At 44.9% G+C, this 24,333-nt stretch overlaps 1 protein-coding gene across 7 annotated transcripts in view; it reads right to left on the bottom strand.

The window, feature by feature from the left end:
- Positions 1 to 24,333, bottom strand: part of MACF1 (microtubule actin crosslinking factor 1) — a 278,797-nt gene that overhangs the window by 106,842 nt on the left and 147,622 nt on the right. For 5 of the 7 annotated variants that reach the window (XM_027775768.1, XM_027775769.1, XM_027775772.1 and 2 more), the window contains 11 exons: positions 23,361 to 23,537; positions 22,984 to 23,107; positions 20,304 to 20,512; positions 19,637 to 19,954; positions 17,148 to 17,314; positions 15,536 to 15,692; positions 12,202 to 12,319; positions 5,986 to 6,048; positions 4,793 to 5,025; positions 3,209 to 3,338; positions 2,193 to 2,392 (listed from right to left, as the gene is read on the bottom strand). In XM_027775768.1, coding sequence (XP_027631569.1) covers positions 2,193 to 2,392; positions 3,209 to 3,338; positions 4,793 to 5,025; positions 5,986 to 6,048; positions 12,202 to 12,319; positions 15,536 to 15,692; positions 17,148 to 17,314; positions 19,637 to 19,954; positions 20,304 to 20,512; positions 22,984 to 23,107; positions 23,361 to 23,537 — 1,896 coding nt within the window. The remainder of the gene's footprint in view (positions 1 to 2,192; positions 2,393 to 3,208; positions 3,339 to 4,792; positions 5,026 to 5,985; positions 6,049 to 12,201; positions 12,320 to 15,535; positions 15,693 to 17,147; positions 17,315 to 19,636; positions 19,955 to 20,303; positions 20,513 to 22,983; positions 23,108 to 23,360; positions 23,538 to 24,333) is intronic. The other 2 variants (XM_027775770.1, XM_027775774.1) reach the window with 1 other exon arrangement.

The raw sequence follows: 24,333 nt of genomic DNA, 5'->3' as shown, positions 1-24,333 counted from the left end.
AGCCATCTTAACCACCGTGTCACAGGCTGGCTTGGAAATAAGATCATTTTTTCTTCAAGAGGTTTTTGCCTTAGGGCACATGCACTCACTGGAGAGAGAGAAAAACAGTGAGGGAAAGTGAGAAATCACCCCTGGGGGGGGGGCTGATCATGTCACAATCCCTTCTCTTCCGTTCTCCCAGGATCTTGGGGATGCACACACAGGTGCCCAGCATGATTTTCAAGCCACTGGGTCTGGGACTCATTTGCCAAAGGGCATGCATGCTCCCAGAGAAAAAGGGAGAAAGAAAGTGAGAAATCACCCCCCAGGGGGCATGGCAATACCATAATCCCTTTCCTCCTCCTCTGGGGATTTGGGCAGGCGTACACATGCCTGGTGTAATTTTCAGCCACCAGGTCCAGGACTTGAACCATGGTTGACCATGTGATAGTCCAGTGCCTTAACCATCATGCCACCTACTGCACCCCTCTGAGCATTTTAATAGAGTCAGATATGTGATTTAAGGAGATAATTTGATAACTGTGTGCAGGATGGACTGGACCAAGAATCTGTCCTTTAGAAGGCTGACCCAATGGTATAAACCAGAGAAAAGGCCTACAGATAAAATGGAGGAAAAAGGGAGGGTTAGAACAATTATTCTCAAAGTATGGTTCAGGGACTTTGAGAGTCCCTAGGCCCTTTCCCTGTGCCATCCTCCATCCCTCAGCCTCAGCCAACCAGTATCACAGGCATGCACACACCCCTGCTATGTGCAGGGAGACCTTAGGACACGGACCTGGGACCTCCCACGTGGTTTCCGCATTGTAGAACGCTGCATTACCACTATGCCACTGTGCTGGCCAAGTTTTAAGAATAAAAAGGATTTCGAGACCAAAAAATTTGAAAGCCAGTGGATTAGAAAAATACTTGGTAAGTAGACTAACTGCTTAGTTATAATAATTATTTGGGTGGAGAGGCTAAAAGAAAGGGTTCCTTCAAAAACTACTCTTAAGTCCTAAATTGGGGTACTTGGTGGAATGTGAGATGAAATGAAACAAGTTCAGGGGAGAATACAAAATAAGGAAAAGGTTCTAGGTGGGAGTCATTGAGATTTATATATTATATATATGCACATATTTATTTATTCACTTATTTTTTAATATTTACTTTGCTTCACAGAGGACATGTGCACTTGACAAAGGAATGGGGGGGGGAAGAGAGGAGAGAGAGTGAGAACGAGAGAGAGAGAGAGCGAGAAAGGGAGAAACCCTTGCGGGGAAATAGTCATGCCACAATCCATTCTCCTTCATTTCTCCCTCATTTCAGAATTTTGGGCACGGACACACGTGTTCAGCATGTTTTACAAGACACTTGAACCATGCTGTTGGCCACATGGGACCCAGCCATCTTAACCACCGTGTCACAGGCTGGCTTGGAAATAAGATCATTTTTTCTTCAAGAGGTTTTTGCCTTAGGGCACATGCACTCACTGGAGAGAGAGAAAAACAGTGAGGGAAAGTGAGAAATCACCCCTGGGGGGGGGGCTGATCATGTCACAATCCCTTCTCTTCCGTTCTCCCAGGATCTTGGGGATGCACACACAGGTGCCCAGCATGATTTTCAAGCCACTGGGTCTGGGACTCAAACTGTGGTTGGCCATGTGGGAGTTCAATGACGTAACCACAACGCTGTCTGCTGGCCCCAAAATAGCATAATCTTGACCAACCTAAACTTCTGCGAAGATAGACACTTAAATTAACTTTTCTGAGATGTATTTGATCAGCAGAAAATCTTTACATATAGTCAGTACATATAATATAGTAATATGGATCACTACCTCTGGGGATTGATTAAAAGTAAAATAATGATTCCACAATTTAGCTAGACAAAGTTCTCCATTCTTGACTGCGACACGGAGAGACCTATCAAAGCTACTTCTCTCGTGTGTGCATGCGTGTGTATGTCTGCACATGTGCTATAGTAAAAAAAACTCCTCATTCTCACATCCACTCGTCCTACTGCCTCTGTTCTGATGTTAGTAACAGAGACATCGACTGCTTGCTATTTGACCGGCATCATGATAAACTCCTTCCAAGCATCACATTTAAACTGGGAAACCGAGACTCGGAAGGGCTGAACGACTTGTCCACCATGCAGACCCAGGTCCTGTGACGGCACCTCCTTCGCTGTGAAGCGTAAGCGGTTCTGCTCACCTGCACTTGCTGCTTTTGTGCATTCAACATGTTGGGGTCAATAGACAGGGGCCCCAGCACGCCCATCATCAGTTCCTTCTCCATCAGCCAGGGCCGCAGCTGGGACTCTGCAGCCTGGAAGCAGGCCAGGTGGCTTGCTGATTCCTCGAGCTGCCTCTGCCGAGCCACAGTCACCTCAGTGGCCCTTTCCCACCGGGAGTCTGTGAAGAGGAAATGGGAGAATGTATTCTTTCATTCTCATCAGCAACTGCTGTCCCTAAAATATGTTCCTAATATACCACAGGAAATGACCCCCGGAACTTTATGGAAATGTTTTCAAAGTCAAAAATAGCCTTTTAAATTTTCTAATGAAAGTAATACAAACAGCTCTGTATCCTGATTGTGGTGGCAGTAACATGGAACCACACATATGATGACACTTCACAGAAGTAAACACACATGTACATATGAGTGCATGTAAAATACACTATGTATTTTACAGTGTTTTAAAATTTACTACGTATGAACACCTTTTATGCCAATAAGTTCATCATCAGCATGATTTATAGTTCAATAATGAACACAAAGGTAGGTATCTCATCTCTTTACAGACTAGATTACTTCCCATTTTAACATCAGAGCTCTCTTCGGCTCTTATCACAGTATTGTCCATTAGACTTGCCTAAGAAAGCCGAACTTCTGATTCTTTGCACTAAATCTCTAATTCTTTTCCCTAATTAGGCTTACTACCTGGCCCTATCTGAGTTTCTTGCTTGTTTAGGAAAATTAAACATAATTCCTGGTTCAAGTCCTGGACCTGGCGGCTTGCTTTCTCACTCCCACCCACCCCCACCTACTCTGTCCCTCTCTGGTCAAATTAAACAGCAAAGCAAAGCAAAGCAAAGCTAAGAGTAGAAGAAAGAAAGTTAAATAAAAGAATTCTTAAAAAAAAAAAAAAAATTCCTGCTTTACAAGATGTTCTGAAACTCTATTTCAAAGACAGACCGAGAGTGTGCAACATTGCTGTGACAACTTACTGAGCTCCTCTTGCATTTTCTTCCAGTTTTCTGCTTCCTGTGAGTTGGGATATGTCACTAGTAATGCAGCCAGGGCTTCCTTTACGTTCTGGATTTTAGGAGAATTCTGTTCCAATTCAGCCAGAAAGGCCTAGGAGAAAGAATATCATGCAAGCCATAACATTTTGGAAAAATTCTAGACAAGAAACCCAACTGTGTGTGGCAGAAATGACTGGAAGACTGGGCAACAAGTATGAAAAGCTTCTACCCTGATTCTACCCATGACTTACTCTGTGACTTTAACATACTAACCATTCTGCTTCCATTTTTACTTTAAAAGAAAGATCTAGATGGCAGGATCTGAGCTTCCTTTATGTACGTCAGTAGAACCCAGTAAGAAGGAATTATCAATTCCTACAAACTGAGAGTGCCGAGATACACTGACGACGTTTTTGCAGCTGGAGGAGCTGATGTGCTAGGCTCAACCGGAATATTAAACAATTCGGAGATGCCCGGACACTGTAGTGTGGCAGTAACACCAGGGTCCAGAAGTGCTAGAAGCCGTGTGACAATTACAGTCTGGACCCAGGATCCTAAGGAGCTAGGGGATGGGTCGGCCAGAGGGGAATCACAGCATGACAAGACACTATCACACGTGCATATTCTCTCTCATGCACAAGCATGTACTGTTACTAAAATTTTGAAGAAAATTTCTTATAGGATTTTATTTCTTCTTTTTATTGCATGTACTCACCAGAGAAAGAGAGAGAGCACCCCAGTGTGGCACAGTCCTGCCATAATCCTTTGTCTCCTGGCCCTCTTTCCAGTCAGGGCTCTGGATACACATGCACACACACCCAGTGTATTTTTCAAGCCATCAGGGCCGTAATTCAAACCACGGTCAGCCATACGGGATTTGACTCCTTTAAGCACAGCATTGCAGGCCTGACCCTCTTCCAGGATTTCCTAGGATCTTGTATCTTCTGGTATTTTTCCTAGTCCCCTATGTCAATCTCATTTATGAACTCTAACCACGGGTTTTTAGGTCCCTCTAAGAGTTAGAAAGGAACTCTGATGAGAAGGGCTTAGATCTCCTGCAGCGTAAGAAGCTTCTGCACCAGAAGCTGGTACTTCTCTAAAGGACTATTCTCTTTCTGTAAACATCTGGTTTTGTTTTGGATAGGATTTGTAACAATTTCTTTCATTATGGTTGTTGCCAGAGGGTATGTGTGCTTGACAGAGAGAGGAAGAGAACAACCCCCATGGACCATGGTCACACTGCAATTGCTCTTCCATTTCTCCATCCTGTCAGGATTTGAGGAGTGTTTTTCAAGCCATCAGGGCCGGGAGTCAAACTCCAGTCTGCCATGTGGGATCCAGCTCCCTTAACTGTTAGGACATGGGCTAGCCCCGATTTCTAATTTCTTAGGAAAGAAAGTTCTCTAGGAGAGTTAATGCATATTAATCATTTGTAAGTCACACACGCTACTCATGACAGCCTGGACAGTTGGCCACATCTCGCTCGCAGGCCCCTGGCTCAGGCAGGAACACTAGGTACCAGCCCCTTTCATTGGCGCTGGGATGCAGAGGACATAAACACGGTACCTTGTTAGATTCAGCTTGGGCTTTGACTGTTTCTGTCTTGGTTGGAGACAAAGAGGTATCCATGGATTTCAGGACCTCCTCTTTTGATTCTAGCCACTGTAGCACTGAGCTTGCCTCCTTCTGGTTTTTGCTGAAGATTGCCTGAAGGCTTTCCTGGCGTTCCCGAAGGATTCCTCCTAATTTCTCATACTTGGAGTTTACATCTGACATGTCACACTGGATCTCCGTCAGATCTGGTATCACAGAAACAGAAATCAGACTGGGAATTGCTCTCCAAGCAGCCTCCTTCATTTCTCACTCCTAAACCCCTGGCCTGGGTAAAGCACTCTCCTCCCCCTTCTAGTGACCTGTAGATGATCTTCATGATAAATCACATAAAAGTGACTTCATGGGATACACACAGTGCTTTTGCTGTGTCTACGTAAACGTGAACCTGCTTTAGGGTTTTGGCATTACATACTCAGATGCACACTTTAAAATGCTAAATAAACATGGGAACCACAAAAGTGAGGAGAGTGAAAGCAGGACTTCAAGCCTCCTACAGTACAGGGATAAATGCACTCGGGCATTTCTGCTCCTTCTCCTTTAAGTGACAAAGGAGTACCCAGCTGTGAGGACTATACAGTTCCTCTAGTGTGGCTTCATGATTTTTTTTCATTGCCAGAGGGCACATGTGCTTGCCACAGACAGAGGAGCAGAGAGAGGGAAAGGGAGAAAGCACCCCCTAATGTGGCACGGACATGCCGCAACCCCTTCTGCATTTCTCCATCCTGCCAGGATACTAGGCACACATACGCACGTGCCCAATGTGTTTTTCAAGCTGTTGGGGCTGGAATTCGAACTGTAGTCAGCCACGTGGGACCTAGCTCCCTTAACCACCAGGCTATGTGGCTGGCCTGAGTATACAGCCTCTTTATAATTCAAAGATTCACATATATTTCCTTCCAGGTCTTTCCTTCCAGGCCGGATCCAGTGATCCAGTTTAGCTCCTCAGCACCCTCAGTGTCAGAGCTCACCAGTGTGTCTAGCCCACAGCCAGCAAACGAAGAGGTGTCGCAGCTGCTGCTCCCCAGGCTTCCACCCTCACCCATCCTAGCAGTAGTTCTTCCACACACTTTAAAACAGACAGAGATGCAACAGGAGCACTTGCCTAACACACCGACAGGGAGACACTGGTGAAGTGGCATTCTCACCTTTGCAAGTGTGGTATCCGTTTACACTGCCTACAGTGCTTCCTACAGAGGGCAGTATGGAACCTGAGCAGAAGGACAGGGAGACAAACAGGGCAAGACCGACGTGTTAGGAATACATACAGGCAACTGAATTGTTCTTTGGCACTCACTTTAAGCTTGGGTATCAGGAAGTTAACACAGCACAAGACAACACACTCGTAGAAAGACACGAATCATTTTAGCTGCCAGGCAACTAGCAGGAAGGATTAAAAATCCTTTCTAGAGAAAATTCAAATTCCCTTCTTAAAGCTCCAGCTTGGATTCTTTGTTCCCTGCCCTAATTTTGTGAAACAAGTACTAGTAAAATCATTAAGTCTTTAGAATGTTAGATGGCGCATTTTGGAACAAGCATTTATAATAAAGTCACAAGAGTTCACCTTTAATATCAATGCCTTCTGTTATAATAAAAATGAACAATAGGTAGAGACACAAAAAGTAGCATTCATTTAACAAAGATCTTAACATGTGCCCTTCTTTTGGTTTTTTTTTACTTTTTAATTTGATTGCCCGAGAGAGACAGAGAGAAAGGGAGAGGGAGAAAGCAACTCCAGTGGTATGGCTGCCTCTCCTCCATTCCTCTCTTCCATTCTGTTGGGATTTTAGGGGCATGCACACACGCGTGCGCACGCGCGCGCACACACACACACACACACACACACACACACACACACACACTGTTTTTCAGGCTGCTGGGGTTGAGATTCGAACCGTGATTGGCTGTATGGGATCCAATTTACTTAACCACTAGCTACGAAGCCAGCCCCCTTGTTTTGTTTCTAAAGGAAGATTCCCTGTCTTTCCTTTCATGACCTCTTCTCCCACTGAAAAATAGAAATTTGCAGTGCTAAAAAATATGGCTCAGGGGGCCAGCAGGCACTGGACTCCCACATGGCCGACTGCAGTTCAAGTCCTGGACCTGGTAGCCCAAAAATCACAACGAATAAATAAATAAATGTTTAAAAATAAATAAATAAATCTGGTTCATAAACATCCCATACATTCTGGCTTGGACCTTTGGTTTTTGTTTCTAATTGCCATAATTTCACCTATATTGTCCCCAAATGAATTCCCTGTACTTTAGAGGAGTTTTCCAATTTAAGGAAAAAAACCAGGTTAAGTAATTATAAAGATTACATAGGAATCTGAAAAATATGCATAATATAATATTACATTAAAAGGTTAAAGGGCCAGCAGGTGGCATGGTTGTGTAGGCACTGAAATCCCACATGGCCAACAGCAGTTTGAATTTGGATCTGGTAGCTTGCTTTCTCATTGTCCCCCTCACCCACCACAGTGAGCATACGTATCCTATAGTAAATATAAAATAATAATAAATAAATAATTCTTTTTTAAAAACCCAGCAGAATAAAACTCTCCTGTGTACTGATTTCTCTGTGTAAAGTCATGTGCAAGATATTTACTGAAAAACTATGTTCGGCCAGCACATGGCATAGAAGTTAAGGTGCTGGATTCCACGTGTCCAAATGCAAGGTTCAAACCCTGGTCCTGGAATCTTGAAAATTGTGCTGGATAGTGCGGTTCACGTCCCAGACCCGGTGGCTTAAAAAACTCATGCTGGGCGCGTGTGCATGCGTGCCCAAGATCCCGAGAGGAGAATGGAGGAAAAGGGATTGCGGCATGACCATCCCCCCTGGGGGGTGATTTCTCGCTTTCTGCCTCTATGTCTCTGTCTGTCTGGCGAGTGCACGTGCCCTATAGCGAAAACCTCTCAAAAAAAAAAAAAAAAAAAAAAAATTGCTGGATATATGTGCATGCATGCCAAGATCCCAAGAGGAAAATGGAGAAGAGATCGTAGCATACCCATCCCCCATACCCCCCCCATACCCATTCTCTCTTTCTCTCTCTCTTTCTGTCTCTGGCAAGCTGATGCACCCAATAACAAAACTAAAAAAAAAAAAAATTTTCCATCGAATGCTTTTTTTTAATCTTTAATTTCATTTTTATACAATCACATAAAAAAAAGTTGTGTTGAGGTAGTTAGTGTAAAACTTTTTCCCCCAAACATTTATTTCATTTGTTGTGATCTTCAGGCCACTGGATCTGGAATTTGAACCATGTTCGACCATGGAGTGTTTAACACGTGTTCATGTTACTATATATTCAATTTAAAAAAATGGCTTAAGGGATTATTAGGTAGTGTGGTGGTTGAGGTGTTGTGGACTCCTGCACGGCTGACCATGGTTCGAACAACGGACCTGGCGGCTTGCCTTCTCACTTTCCCTGTCTCTCTCTGTTCAAATGAAATAGTAATGATGATGATGATGAATAAAATATTTTTTTAAAAAAGTTAGGCTTAAACAATATGGCCAAAAAAAGAAACAAGACTAACAATTAGGACAGAAAGGTCCTAGCCAAGACTGTCACTAACGCACTACATGAGCCTTAATCTATGGACAGAACTCAGTTTCCTCTCTAATATAATAAGATAATACTACCTATCCTGATAACTCTCATGGGACTACTGAAGAGAAGTCAAGAGGTGATGTATGTGAAAACACTTTATGGGGGGGTGGCAGGTGGTATGGTGGTTAAGGTGCTGGACTTCCACATGGCTGACTACGGTTCAAGTCCTGGATCTAGAGGCTTGCTTTCTCACTTTCTCTCTCTCTCTTTCTCTGGTCAAACTAACAAGTAATAATAAATAAATTAAATAATGTAAAAATTTAAAAAAAGAAAACACTTTATGAAACAAAAATAATTACACAAATGTAAGGAACTAAAATAGTCACAGAAGAAAGCTTTGACGGCACTCATGTCAGTGATGTTCAAAACACCCCAAGGAGGTACTTTAGGGATTCAGTCACTGTTTTGTTTAAATATAATACTCAGATACACTTGGACTACTTAGAAACGGCAATAAAACACGTGCATTCAATTATGTTGAATGCCGCATCTTTACTGATTCATCCTGCTTTGGGGGGATGAATGAAACAAGTCCTGCGACCTCCATGCAGACATTGCAGCTTGTTTCGAGCATCACTGAGCCGAAAGGGTGTAGCTCTTCACTAGCAGGTTCTGATATTCAGAACTTGCACATGTCCGCTCATGCTTACTGCACAGAGGGAAAACACCCACAGCACGTGTGTACACATGGAAGAAAGTGAACTCAGCCGAGACACATCTACTCAGAGCGAGCTCTGCTCTCAGGGCAGCACTGTACAACGATCGAATTCTCCACACTCAGGTCACAGCGACATCAGTTTACCAGTTTTATCTTCTATGTCTGTTTGACATCTTTCCTGCATTCAAGAAGGTAAGCCCTCACGAAGTATTCTTAGTGTCTTAACTCTCACATATAAATGTATTAATTCACTTTTGAGTTTCTAGTTCAGTTTTAAAGAGTATTCTGAGATTATAAAGTGAACCTTTAAAAAAAAAAAATTCTCAGTGGGGCTGGCAGGTGTCATGGTGGTTAAGGGCGCTGGACTCCCACATAGCTGACCATGGTTCGAGTTCCAGACCTGGCAGCTGGCTTTCTCACTCCCCGCCCCCACCCTCGCTCTGTCCTTCTCTGGTCAGATTAAAAAATAAATAAATGAATAAAGTTAAATAAAATAATTATTTTTAAAACATTTCTTATCATTCACAACTACTCATATATGTGAACCATAATTTCTGGGTACAAAGAAACCAAACAAATTCAGAGACAATCAGATGGTGATTCATCTAATAATCTTTCTTATTGAATCTGTCCATCCATTAAGATAGACTCTATGTTCTTACTGATGACTTTCATAATAGACAAATGCTATAATTAACTTACAAGAGAAATTAATGCTAACAAAATATTCTTATGTTTTATGTAGTAAGGGTCTACATATGATTAATAATTTATTTCTTGATTTTTAAATTCTGTCAGAGGGTGTATGCACTTGGGGGAGAAAGAGAGAGGGAGAAAGTTAGAATCACCCCCTATGGAGAATGGTCACACCTCAATCCCTTCTCCTCCATTTTTCCCTCCTTCTGGGATTCTGGGCAGGCATGTACATGGGCCTGGTGTGATTCTCTAGCCGTTGGTCCCAGGATTTGAACCATGCAGTCACCATATGGGATCTAGCGGCCTTCACCACCACGTCATTAACTGGTCCAAGTTTGATTTATTAATTTTTTAAAATTTATTTAATTTTATTAATTAATTCATTTATTTTAATTTGACCAGAGAGAGAGAGACAGAGAGCGGGAGAGGGAAAGCAAGCCACCAGGGCCAGGACTCAAATTGCAGTCGGCCATGTGGGAGTGTCCAGTGCCTTAACCACCAGGCCACCTGCTGGTCCTCTGGGTTTTATTTTTTTATTTTTAAATTATTTTATTTAACTTTATGTATTCATTTATTTATTTCGATTTGACCAGAGAAGGGTAGAGTGTGTGTGAAAGCGAGAGAGAGCAAGAGAGAGAGAGCAAGCCGCCAGGTCCGGGACTTGAACTGCAATCAGCCATGTGGGAGTCCAGCACCCTTAACCACCAAGCTACCTGTTGGCCCCCCCGGAGTTTTATTTTTTTAAAAAACTCTAATCCTTTAAGAGGTACAAAAAATGACTGGTCTAATACAGGAGTCAGCAAACTACTGCTCACTGGCTAACTCTGGCCTTTCCTCTGTCTCCATATGTAGTTTTATTGGAACACAGCCACACTCATTCACTCATACACTGTGTATGGCTGCTTCCGTGCCACATGGCAAAAGTGCATACCTGTGACACAGATCATGTGGCCTGCAAGCATAAAATACTTATCGTCCGGCCCATTATAGAAAAAATTTGCTTCTTGCTGATCTAGTCACACGCTGGAGAGTAGCTGAACTTAGAGGCTTGCTAGAGTAGAGTGGAAGAACCACCAGTTCCCTGAAATTCACTTCTAGATACCTTTTTTCAGAGAGAGATTTTTGCTACAGGGTGCATGCGCTCACCAGAGACAGAAAGAGAGAGACAGACAGAAAGTGAGATACCACCCTCCAGGGGGGATGGCCATGCTGCAATCCGTTCTCCTCTGTTTTCCTGTAGGGATTTTGGGCATACATGCACACATGGCTGACATGAATGTTAAGCCACTGGGTCCAGGATTCAAACCACAGTTGATTGGTCCCCCAGTTCTAGATATTTCTAAGAGATCTTGAAACTTCAGGATACCACAGAAAAGTAGACATTCCCAGGAGGAAAAAGGAAAGTAATCTTTTTCTTTACTATTCAAGTGAGTATGAGAATTAGAATACACCCACAGTCTGGCAATAAAACCTATAAGAACCTAATTAAAACCCAGCAAATGACTGTGAACTCATATTGGCTTTTGCTTGAAAAACATGACTTACAACCAGGAATTATCAAATATTTGAGCACAATCTTTGTTCCCCCTTCAAAATTATGGGACCATATTTTGTAATGGCTACGTTGCTGGACTCCCATATAGTCGACTGCGTTTTGAGTCCTGGTCTCGGTGGCTTAAACTCATGCCGGGCGTGTGTGCGTGCATGCCCAAGGTCCCGAGAGGAGAATGGGGGAGAAGGGATTGAGGCGTGGCCATCCCCCCTGGGGGGCGATTTCACACTTTCTGTCTCTGTCTCTTGGTGAGTGCACGCGATATGTGAGCCAATGTCTGGAGTGTCACTGCTGATCCAGACACCTCACCTCTCCCTGGGCATCACACTGTGCTCATACCCATCCCATTCACGTGTGTAGATGAGGGAAATTCCTAAGGACAGGCAATACTTTTTGAATTCTTCTATGTTCATCTGACAGTTCTAAGGTGCCCATGAGTCCATTCACTTTTATCATCAGGGAAAATGATATAGAATGAAGCAATGTTCTATAGCAGGGATGGAAACAGACCCAGTGGAGGGAAAGATTGCTTTGTGGACCCCCTCTGCGTTCACATCTAACCTGGACTCTAACTTGAAAATAGTAATTATAATTTATTTTATTTTATTTATTTATTATTATTATTTTAATTTGCCATAGGGCATGTGTACTCACCGGAGAGAAAGAGGGAAAGTGAGAAAGTCAGCTGCTAGATCCAGGACTCGAACCCTGGTCAGCCATGTGGGAGTCCAGCACCTTAGCCACCACACCACTTGCTGGCCCCAACTCTGATTTTAATTAAATAAAGGGGCATTGCCCAAGGCAAAGAACAATGCTTACTCACTACATTTGAAAAGCCTGCACTTACCTGGCTTGGACTGGGAATCAGGTGCTGTGATCTCCATGATGAGATTTTCTAAAGACGTGCCCTTGCAATTGATGTCTTCCACCAGAGTTCCTTTACTCTTCCAGTCATCTAGGAGGCCCTGTTTAAAGAACAAAATAGCTGTCACATCTGGGGCCTCGTGGTTGGCCACATGGGAATCCAGTGCCTTAATAACCACACCGCCTGCTGGCCTCCTTCCTGAAGCTCTGACAAGCATTTATACACCGTCCCATTCCCAGCCAGGTCGTGCTCCTGGCTTAGATAGCCACAGTAGGGGAGAATGGCACCCAGGAATTTTTAGGATCTTCTGAGTCACTTACTCATTCAGCAAACTTTACTGAACATTTACTAGGAGGTAATTCCTCAGGTAGGAGCTCAGGTGATCAGCTGCATTATCACGTGATAAATGCTATTACAGAACCGAGGACTGTTAGTGAAGTCTAAGAGCTCAGAAGAGATACAACGAACTCTGTCTAGGGAGAGGAATATTTCCTCTCCAGGATCTCCTCCATAGCAGGCATGGCTAACAACCAACATGACAGAGAGCATCAAACCTGACAAAGACAAGAGCTTGCCGGGCGGACGAAAGAGAGGGGCCTGCGTGTAAAGAATGAAAAGGAACTGGAAACTGGAAGGGGCATGAGAGGCTAGATACTGAGACATAGCGACAGGCTCTACTTTGCATCATCAAGGGAACTTTATGTCGGGTTGAAATCAGAGCTCTAACTGCCACAGGGATCCGTCAGGGAACACTGGCATCTGCTCGGAGACAGAAGCACCAGGTCATGCTAAGTCCAGACATGGCTGCCTCCCATGGCGGGAGGACTGCCTCCTTTCACACATGGAAACCATGCTGGCCTTTGATTCCTTCCTCCACACCAATAATCCCTGGCAGTGGGCTTAGTTTGCTTTTCGTCTGAAGCTGCAGAGGAGCAGTAGAGGAGACATAGCCATTAGCATCTAGCAAGTTCATGCTGCTTAACTTCAAACTGACCCTTGGTCACTGCTTTTCAATTCTTTTATTAATCATTCTTGATTCTCAAGGGTCACATTCCCCAAACTATGCCTTGACCCATAGGATTCTTAAAATTTTTGAGAGAGGGCCAGCAGGTGGCATAGTGGTTACAGCACTGGACTCCCATATGGCCAACCATAATGCGAGTCCCAGACCTGGCAGCTTGAAAATCACACCAGGCACATGTGCATAACTGCCCCAAATCCCAAGAGGAGTATGGACAAGGAGGGACTGAGGCATGGCCATGCCCTCTCGGGGGTGATTTCTCACTTTCCCTCTCATTGCCTCTGCTCTCTCTCTCTCTGGTGGGCACACGTGCCCTAATATAAAAACCACAAAAAAAATTTTTTTTGAGAGAAGGGTCAGCTGGTAGCATGGTAGTTAAGGTAGCTGGATTCCACATGGCTTCAGAAACACACTGGATGCACGTGTGTGGATGCCCCAAATCCCAAAAGGAGGAGAAGGGATTGTAGCCTGACCATACCCCATGGGGAGTGCTTTCTTACTTTTCTTCTCCCTCTCTCTCTCTCTCTCTGTAAGTGTGCATACTCTTATCTTCTCTAGCAAATTAAAAAAATAAATAACTAAATGAACATTTGAGAGAAGAACAGTGACATCTGTTGGATAGCACAGGAACAACTACTACTAAGTTGTTTGAACCTAACTACTTAGCCAATAGAATTAGTAGGTGCCGTTTAGTCTAGAAGCATGTGAAACATTTTTTTTTAAAACGCTAAGGGCACTGTAAACCACAAGGAGCACCCCCATCCTTAGAATTTCTAGCAAATGCTACTGGCACCTACTCTGTGAAGACAAACTCTTCTCATTTGCCTGAGATAGTATCTCTGTTACTGAGGGAATAAGGCTGAACGTGCAAGGTAGTTAGAGGCAAATTTGGCTCCTTTCAACAAGAACAGAAACGGAGTTGCACGCACAGGTGGGGTGACTGCCAAACCAAGATGGGGCGGGAGGGATTCTGCAGGTGATGAGAGGGAGATTGGTCCCATCTGTGAAGGTACCTTCCAACCATCTGATTCTAACTTTTCTGTTATTGGCTGCCATAGTTTTAGTTCTTTTCTCTTCAACTTCCAGATTATATATTTGATCACTTATTCACAAATATTTGGCTAATTCTCAATTATGCAATGAAAGTATAAGCTCATCAAGGATTGGACTTTAACAACTGTCTTTTTTTTAATTTTTATTTTTTTTAGAGAGATTTTTACTATACGGTGTATGCACTCACCAGAGAGACAGAAAGTGAGAAATCACTTCCCAGTGGGGAAGGCTGTGCCGCAATCCCTTCTCCTCCATTCTCCTCTTGGGATTTTGGGCACGCACACACATAGCTGGTGTGTGTGTGTGTGTGTGTGTGTGTGTGTGTTTTAAGAGGTTTTTGCTATAGGGCACGTGCACTTGCCAGAAAGAGAGAGAGACAGAAAGCAAAAAAATCACCCCCCAGGGAGGATGGCCATGCCGCAATCTTCTCCTCTGTTCTCCTCTCGGGATCTTGGGCACGCACGCACATGCGCCCGGCGTGAGTTTAAGCCACTGGGTCTAGGAATCGAACCACGGTAGACTACATGGGAGGTCCACTGACATGGCCGGTACGCTAACTGCTGGGCCTGGGTCTAGGAATCGAACCACGGTAGACTACATGGGAGGTCCACTGACATGGCCGTTACGCTAACTGCTGGTCCCACTGGTGTGAGTTTTAAGCTGCTAGGTCTAGGACTCGAACCATGGTCAACTACATGGGAGTCCAGAGATATAATCATTACACCATCTGCTGGTCCTGACAATTTCTTTTTAATAGCCTATCACATTATGAAAGGCATCTAGGAAACAGCTGACTCTTTTTCTTTCTTTTTTTTTAAAAAATTATTTAATTGAAAAAAAAAAAAAAAAAGATTATTTTTAGTTTTTGCTACAGGACATGTGTGCTCACCAGAAAGAGAGAGAGAGGGAAAGTGAGAAAACAAGCTGCCAGGTCTGGGACTTGAACCATGGTGGCCATGTGGGAATCCAGTGCCTTAACCATCATGTGACCTGCTGGTCCAAGTTTTGAATTTTATAGATATAATTCCCAAATGATTCGTTTGGTTTCGGGTTTTAAGTAGGCAATGTCATAGTGCTTTGTATTGGGGAAGGGTAGGTGGGAATGACTTGGAGAGAGAATTCCTACTCTGATGCAGAGAACTTGGACTTCTCACACAAATTCCCTAGTACAGCTGGAGATCAGTCCACGCAAGCTTCCAAACCGCTGCCTCACCCAGTTTCCAGGATCTTCCGTTCACCTACCTTCAGGTGTCCAATCTGCTTCTCCAGCTCTTTAGTACTCATGAACGTCTCTGGAACGGGTACACTTGCTTCAGTCTCTTTCAGCCATTTCTGAAAGGTTCTAACCAGTTTCCGGAATTCATCCAACTGCTCCTGGCAAGACGATGCATCTTTTTCTCTGTAAGTGAAGACGTTTGGTTACTTGCCAGACAAAGTTTTGTAAAACTCAACCTGAACTAAAACTAGGTTCACTATGAGAGTGTCCTAACAAGGCCTTTGCTTTCCAGAATCTTTTCCACAGCAAGTCTGGCCGAACAACCACATGTAATATAGGGGAGCGTCAAACTCAGGAATCTGTTGCCCTTGTTTGGGCATTTCTAGGGAGAGAAGTCTTCAATCTTCCTCTAGGCTGAAGTGAAAGTGAAGAAAAGCACAGGGAGCCAGCTGCTTAGGTACGAATTCCAAGTCCGCTACATTTTAGGTATTTGACTCTTTTAAGACCCAATTCAAATGTTTATTCCTTTAGCAAGGAAGTTGCTGAAACTGAGGTCAGAGGAAGGATTGGTAGATGATTAGTTCCAGGTTAATTAAATATGCCAAAGAATGAAATAAACCAAGGAGTAAGTTTGGGAAATGGCCACATCTACCATTCAGATATCAGTTCAGAGATCCTGGTTCCTTATGTGGCCTTTGACCCCACCCACTAAATAATGTGCTATTAACGGTGCTGGTTTGAGCCACTGACTTCCTCCAGTGAGGAAGTCACCCGCTAAATCACGTTAATGGCCAAACCAAGATTAAGAAGTCTTGTTCACGTTCTTAATCCCATGTAAGGCTTTCTAATGGGGATTCATGATTTTTCAGCAGTGAGCTAAAAACAACTAGCCTTTGTTATATGTTCCTTGTTTGCCTTCAAAGGAGAATCCAGACACTCCTCCACAATTTAAATGTGGTCAAAACAAGCAGGAGGAGTGCCAACGGAGCCCTTAATTATGCCTGGGAGGTGTCCAATTTCCCTCTTTATTTCAAATTCTGCTATAATCCTACTTGTTGCTCCACAGTTGTTCTATTTGTTCCAGGTAACCTGAGCTTTTAGTTGTCCGAGAGGGAACTCAGCCCCATCTTCCTTCCTTCCTTCCTTCCTCGTCCTTCCTTCCCTTCCTCCCTTCCTTCCCTCCTTCCTTCCTTCCCTCCTTCCTTTCTTTTTTCAATTGCTAAGAGGTGCAAGGAAAAGGGGAGGGGGAGAGCACTCTAGTACCTCCCCCAGCTGGGCACGGTTACGCTGTAAGCCCTTCTCCATTTCCCCATGCTGTTGGAGTTGGGGCGTGCTCACACACGTGCCTGGCGTGTTTTTCAAGCCACTGGCTAGGATTCAAACTGCAGTCAGCTATGATGGCCCCAGCTCCCTAACCGCCAGGCTATGAAGTCAGCTGCCATTTTCTATCAGTAGTGGAAACCGCACCGAGCATCAAAGCAGGTTGGGTAGCTTTGCCTAAAAGCAGCACTTCCCAACTGCCTACGGCACAGAAGTAGAGCTCTGGTTACTATCTTTTCTGGCAAAGAAGTGGTCATTTCACTATACAGCAAGAAAAAGATAGTTTCCCAACACTGACCAGCACATGTAAAAACTCACCTTTCTTTAACTGTGTTCTGTAGCTCTGTGAAGTCCTTTTTGAGGTTCTGGACCCTGTCCTGGTGCTGGGACAGGTCCAGGGAAAAGCCACAAGAGCCCAGCTCAGTGACCAAGTGCTCAAGAGCATCTATGTTCTCCTGTTGCTCTTCCATTTCCAAGCTGAGCTCCTGTCAAGCAAATAGGAAATGTATTAAATCCTCTGATCCTTATACATAAGTAGACTCTGAAACATGAATGATACCTAAAAAATCTGGGGAAGGGGCTCCTTAATCTGTAGAAAAAGAGGGCATACAGGTGGTGCCAACTAAATGGGAGACTGGAGCAGGAGGATCGGGACATGGTGAGACCCTGTCAAAAAGACCTCTACCTCTCTCTCTCCTGGGCTCATTCACATTAACAAAAAAAAAGTATGTTATGGACATGAATAGACAGATTAAAGAAACAGAATAGAAAATCCAGAAGTAGATTAAAATAGATACAGAAATTTTGTATATGATAAAGATTTCTCAAATCTGGAGAAAAGATAGATTTTTCAAATAAACAGTATTGGGAATAACTAAATAGACTTTTGGGAAAAGATACACTTGATTCCTACCTCAGTAGAAACTTAAATTATTAAAAGATTAAAATATAAAGAAAATGGACCAGCAGGTAGCATGGTGGATAAGGCGCTGGACTTCCACATGGTCAACCACAGTTTGAATCCTGGACCTAGCAACTTGCTTTCTCACTCTCTCTCTGGTGCCCTATAGCAAATTAAAATATATATATATATATATATATATAAAAAGCAAAAACTTAGGAGAGTGAACAAAACAATGAGAAGATCCCAATTTTATTTATTTATTTATTTATTTATTTATTTTTTAAGTTTTCTTATAGGGTACTTGTGCTTGTCAGAGACAGACACAGAGAAAGAGAAAGTGAGAAATCACCCACCAGGGGCATTGCCACTGCCATCCCTCTCTCATTCTCCTCTCAGAGTTCTGGGCACACATGCACACACATCTGGTGTGTTTCTGAAGCCACTAAGTCTGGGAATCAAACTGCACAGTTGGCTATGGGGGATCCATTCTGGAGCTCAAATTAGCCAGTACTTAGTCAAATTAGGGATACATAATATCATGACCCAGCAGTTCTACTCCTGCTTATATACAGGTGGTAGATGTTAATATTTTTCACCAAATATCTCTCGTTCTGTACCTTCTATGTAAATGGTAGGATTACATTTCGCACTCCCTTGAAAGTTAAGTATGGTCACGTGAAGCTGCTTTGAGTGATGAAATGTAAATGGATACGATATCCTCTCCTTTCTTTTGTTTTTCTGTTTTTTTTTTTTTTTTTAAGAGAGATTTTTGCCATAGGGTGCATGTGCTTGCCAGAGAGACAGAGACAAGAAATCACCCCCCAAGGGGGAGGGTCAAACCACAGCTCCTTCTCCTCCATTGTCCTCTTGGGATCTGGGGCATCCACACAGGTGTGCCCAGAGTGAGCCTCTGGGTCTGGGACTCAGACTGTGGTCAACTGCGTGGGAATCCAGCAATGTAACCATTACTCCATCCACTGGTTCTGCCCTCTTCCCGTTGTAGCAGGAACCAAGAAAGCTACATCGATCAACCTGCATCCCAGAGCGACAATGATAAGCTGAGTACCCCAGCTGATCAGGGAGGAATGTGTGGTACGCGTGAAAAATAAAGGCAAGCTGTGTTTGCTGTGCTAGAGGGAAGACGTGCTGGCCAGGTAGAGAGAGAAGGAAAGGCAAAATCACCCCTCAACGGTGATGCTGTATTTCCTCCCCATCTACCCCTCCTTTTGGGATTTTGTGCACGCATGCCCAGTGTATGCATGCCCAATGTACTTTTCTTTTCTTTCTTTCTTTCTTTTTTGAGAGATTTTTGCTATAGGTGTGCATGTTCACTGGAGATGCAGAGAGAGAGAGACAAAGAGACAGAAAGTGAGAAATCACCCCCCTGGGGGGAATGGCCATGCAGCAATCCCTTCTCCTCTATTCTCCTCTTGGGATCTTGGGCACGCACACACACATGCCCGGCATGAAGTTGAAGCCAACGGGTCCAGGACTCGAACTGCAGTGGACTACATGGGAGTCCAGCAACATAACCATTATGCCATCTGCTGGTCCCAGTCAATGTGCTTTTCAAGCTGCTAGATCTGGGACTAAACTGTGTGGTGAGCCATCCGGGATCTGGCTGCTTTAACCACCACACCACTGGTTGGCCCTAGGCCACACACCACTGAGTCCCAGACCCGGAGGCTCACTCTGGGCACACAGGTATGGATGCCCCAAATCCCAAGAGGATTTAAAAAAAAAAAAAAGACAAACAGAACCCAGTTTGTAGGATGGTAATGACAGTTCTGTAAGATGACGAGGCAGTGTTTCCAGATCACCGACATAACACGCACTCAGTTAATGTACGTCCTCGCCCTGCCCCGCTCTCCCCTTTCTGCCAACACGGCACACATGAACTCACCTGGATCTGTTGGAAGAAATGTGCAACATCTCGATCTGGCTGATTGCCAGAGGCCAGCATCCGACTTCTGTTTTCCACAAACTGCTGCAGCTTTTCGGAGAGGTGTTCGAACATCTCTGCCTGGGGCAGAAGCTTCTTCAGAGAGCTTTCCCTCTCCTGCTGCCGCAGACAGAGCTGCTCGAAGCGCTGGGTCACCTCTGCCAGCTTGCCCTGCAGCACCGCTGCTGTGGTGCTGTCTGCCGTCTCCATGAATCGCATCACCATCTCACGGGTGGCCTCCAAGCTGCTCTTCTGCCGAGCGATGTCCTGCTTCAATTTCTGTCATCGAGAACATGTCCGTCAGCTCCTGGCTCACTTATTCCAGGATATCTGAGCCACAAACCAGTAACTACATACTACCGATAACCTTGAGGATGCACCGGAACCTTCAGAACAGCACACATCTTAGCTGACCCGTTTCACCAAATTTTGCTATTACCATTTTCCTCAAGCCCAGGGGGGTTTAGAAAATGGCTAGAAATATCTTTATATGGATTAGTCATCATAAATAAACTGTATTAGAAGATCCATAAAAGTGAATCTTTCTCCCATTATCTTTTCAAAATTAGGTGATTACAACACATGGTATGCACGCCCTCTATGCTAACTCTCGGGATAAAGAACTTACCATGTTAGTGGCCAGGGCTTCCTGGATGACTCCCGATGAGAGGGAGGACACCTGCTCCCCTTCCAAGTTTTGTTCAACTTCCCTGATGGACTGCAGCAGGCTCTCCAGGCTCTCCTGGACACTCTGAGACTGGGCAATCGCCTTCTGCAGCAGAGCGGAGCGCTCAGCCAAGCCACAGGAGAGGCTCTGGAAGTGACTGACTATGGAATCTGAAAATGAAGGCCATGAGAAGTGGAGACAGCTTTTTGTTTTTAAAGAATTATTTTATTTAGCTTTATTTATTTATTTATTTATTTTTAATTTGACCAGGAGGGACAGAGAGAGAGAGAGAGAGAGAGCAAGCCTCCAGCTCCGGGAGTCGAACCGCAGTCAGCCATGTGAGAGTCTGGTGCCCTTAACCACCATGCCACCTGCTGGCCCTTGGAGTTGACTTTCGTAATGTGTTTTAAAAGAGAAGAGAATCTTTTTACTTTGTACATATTATAGCAACACTAGATATCGAGACAGACAGAAGGAGTGTTAGTATCTGAGCGAAATCCAGTAAGCTAATGAGCACATACTAAGAGGCAGAAACTGTGGCAGGTGTAGAGGACTCAAGGTAATTAATTTAAAGTCCCTGCCTTCTATGAACATAGGACTCTTAAACAGCATAAGCAAAGGGAAGGCACATCACAACTAGCCATAAAAATAAAATCATAGATGCAATATAGGTACTAGGAGTACTGTAATAGAGAAGTTCAGAAGGAAGAATAATTATTTAATTTTCTTTTTTTTGGTATGTCTTTTGGTGTATGTGAACTAGCCATAAAAATAAAATCATAGATGCAATATAGGTACTAGGAGTACTGTAATAGAGAAGTTCAGAAGGAAGAATAATTATTTAATTTTCTTTTTTTTGGTATGTCTTTTGGTGTATGTGTTTTTCTGAAAGATTTTTGCTATAGGGTGCAGGCACTAGCTGGAGAGAGAGAGAGATAGAAGGTGAGAAATCACCCAGGGGATGGCTACTCTGCAATCCCTTCTCCTCCATTCTTCTCTTGGGCATGCACGCACATGCGCCTGGCATGAGGTTTAAGTTGCCATGTCAGGGACTCAAACCATGGTCAACTATGTGGGAGCCCAGTGACATAACCATTACGCCACCTGCTGGTCCCACTGTATGTGATTTTTTAAAAAATTATTTATTTATTCATTCATTTATTTTAATTTGATCAGAGAAAGACAGACACACAAAGAGAAGTGAGGGGAACCAGCAGTTAGCGTCATGGCTATGTCGCTGGACTCCCACGTAGTCGACCGCGGTTCGTGTCCCGGACCCGGTGGCTTAAAACTCACGCCGGGCGCGTGTGCGTGCGTGCCCAAGATCCCGAGAGGAGAATGGAGGAGAAGGGACTGCAGCGTGACCATCCCCCCTGGGGGGTGATTTCTCGCTTTCTGTCTCTATGTCTCTCTCTGTCTGTCTGGCAAGCGCACGCGCCCTACAGTGAAAATCTCTCCAAAAAAAAAAAGAGAAGGAAAGTGAGAAAGCAAGCCACCAGGTCCGGGACTCGAACTGTGGTTGGCCATGTGGGTGTGTCCAGTGATCTAATCACCATGCCACCTGCTGGCCCTTATGTGCTTTTCTTTAGACAGGTCTTGCATGGTAATTCTCCTGCCCCAGCCTCCTGAAGAGCTGGGATCACAAGCAATGCCACCTCGACTGGCTCTTTCGGACAGGCTCCTGCTCTGCCGCCCAGGCCGTTAGCTTGCCATCTTCCTGCCTCGGTGCCGAGGGGCTGGCACCATAGGCGCACTCCACGGTGCCCACCTTTCGGGGAGGCCAGAATTGAACCCAGGCTCCAATGTGACCTCAGGTCCAGCAACAGGTTCAGCATGTGCTGTCATGGCTGGGCCCAATTACGTCTCATCTGTTACTTGTTTTGAGGGGTGGGGTGATGTCATGTGTGTGCTGCTCTTGATGCTTTGATACACGACACGTTGTGGAATGCTGAGTCAAAGTAGTTACAGCACGTGTCACCTCACATACTTACACCTTTGTGGCGAGAAGACTTAAAGCGTACTCTCGGCAGTGTTCAAGCACACACCATGGTGTTACTAACCACGCTCACCACACCGTACTCTCAGCTACACCCTGAAGTACAAGTAAGAGTTCTGTTTAAAGTTTGCTACTTTCTCGAAAGAAAGAGAAAGACAAAGAGAAGCAGGAACTCCTGATGGGGCCTTGCTACGCCTGGCCCTCTCCTAGCCATCCAGCCAGCCTGGATCGCGGGCACACCAGCGCTCAGTGACCTGAGATTCGAGCCATGGGCATTCCCACGTGGCTCCAGGATGGTGTAGCTGTGCCCGACTGCCTGGGTCACCATGGCTGGGCCCGAGCAGGATTTCAGCGTCCACAGTGAGCACTCGTACACGTTAGCCGGTAAGCAAAAGGAAAGCCTTCAAGGGGAAAGGAAAGAGGCAAGGTGTGGCCAGCAGCAAATGCCGAGGGAAAAGGAGTTGAGACCAGACTGCCAAAGTCCTTCAACGGTGTAAGAATACATTTCTCCTGGGGGCGGGCTATTTGGTCACCGTCGACGTCTGTTCACGTTTCCCTCCTCAGCCTCAGGTGGAGCACTTCAAGGGGAACGTGTGCAGACGGGGCGTGTCCTAGGAATTAAGCAGCAGTGCTGCTGCCTCCTACCTGTCGTTTCCTGCACGTGCTTGTGGTCCAGGGCTGGCTCCCCTTCGATCTCCATGAGGTCACGAGCAATTTTTTGGAGCTTTTCTACAGGTACTTGGTGCTCAGCCAATTCTTCCTGCAATTGCTGTTTGTCCATAAAAAAGGAAAAGAGAGAAACATCTAAGTAATAATCAAACCTGATTCCAGGAACCTAGAGCTCCTAGGGAGCTTTAAAGAGTAATTCTCGGTTTACCCGTAGCCACAGATGTTAGAATCAGATCTGATCCGAGTATTTCAGCCACCGGCTTTAATCTCTGCAAGCATTACGTTTTCTACGGGTGCTCTTAGCCATCCAGTACAAGGCCCTGACACTCAACACAGCCCACGTCCTGGCTTACCTTGGTGGTTGCTAGCTGCTGCTGGAGAACCCCAGGGTCAGAGGCCACAGTGTCAGAGAGGAGTCTCTCCACGTTAGCTCCACAGGTCTGCAGCCAGGCCTGCAGGCCGTCGGCGCTGCTTCGGAACTGCTGATACTGGCTTAGCAGCGTGTTCAGGTGCGCGCCCAACCGTGTACACTGTGCCGGAGAGAGGATGGAAAGCAGACCTGAGCAAAGGCTGAGCAGAGGCAGCAGTTTCCTGGGCATAGCCCAAAGAAAGATGCCTGGCTTTGTTACAGAAAGCTCTGTAACTTCAGGTAAGGGTAATGCCAGGAACCCAGGGGCTGACAAAGTACAATCATCCACAAGCAGGGTCCTTCCTGTTGGCTCCAAACTATACACCTAACCTTCCATGTACCCAGGAAGAGGGAGTGAGCTGCACAAGAAGCCACCAAAGAAATATCACATTGCAGGCAAAGGTACGGACTAAGGGCACAGAAGTGTCTCTTTGTAGGGAGTTAGAGATGTTGGCGGAAAACACAGAGACTTAAAAGGAAAAGCCTAAGGTAAGAAAAACTTGGCTGGGTTCTATACTTTAGGAGAAAAGGGGAGTTCCTCAGATAGGGAGGGACACATGGAATGAACAGACAGAGGACACAGACTGGCGTACGAGGCCCCACTGGCATGTGCTTTCCCATTCCCTACTCTCTGGAACACACACATATGCTGTGGCATCTAAAAACATAGGTACGAGAAGGTGCGAGCCTCTGCCTTCGCCATCACCGTGAGGCGTTTACCCCACGCTCCCAGGATCAGGCATTTGCCTGTGGCCCTGTACGTTTTGCATATTTTGCATAATTCACAAAGACTTTCTGCCTGTAGTCAAGATATAAGTCAGCCTGCCCTATCTCCTGAGGTATTTATTTCTTTTTTATTTAAAAAATATTTTTTAATTTTCTTTTTGCCAGAGGGCATGTGCACGTGCCAGAAAGAC

Source organism: Tupaia chinensis, unplaced genomic scaffold (assembly GCF_000334495.1).
Source record: "Tupaia chinensis unplaced genomic scaffold, TupChi_1.0 Scaffold000604_1, whole genome shotgun sequence".
In the NCBI taxonomy this organism is placed as follows: domain Eukaryota; kingdom Metazoa; phylum Chordata; class Mammalia; order Scandentia; family Tupaiidae; genus Tupaia; species Tupaia belangeri.
The sequence above is the reverse complement of the archived record's forward strand: the minus strand, read 5'-3'. Positions and strand labels throughout refer to the sequence as shown.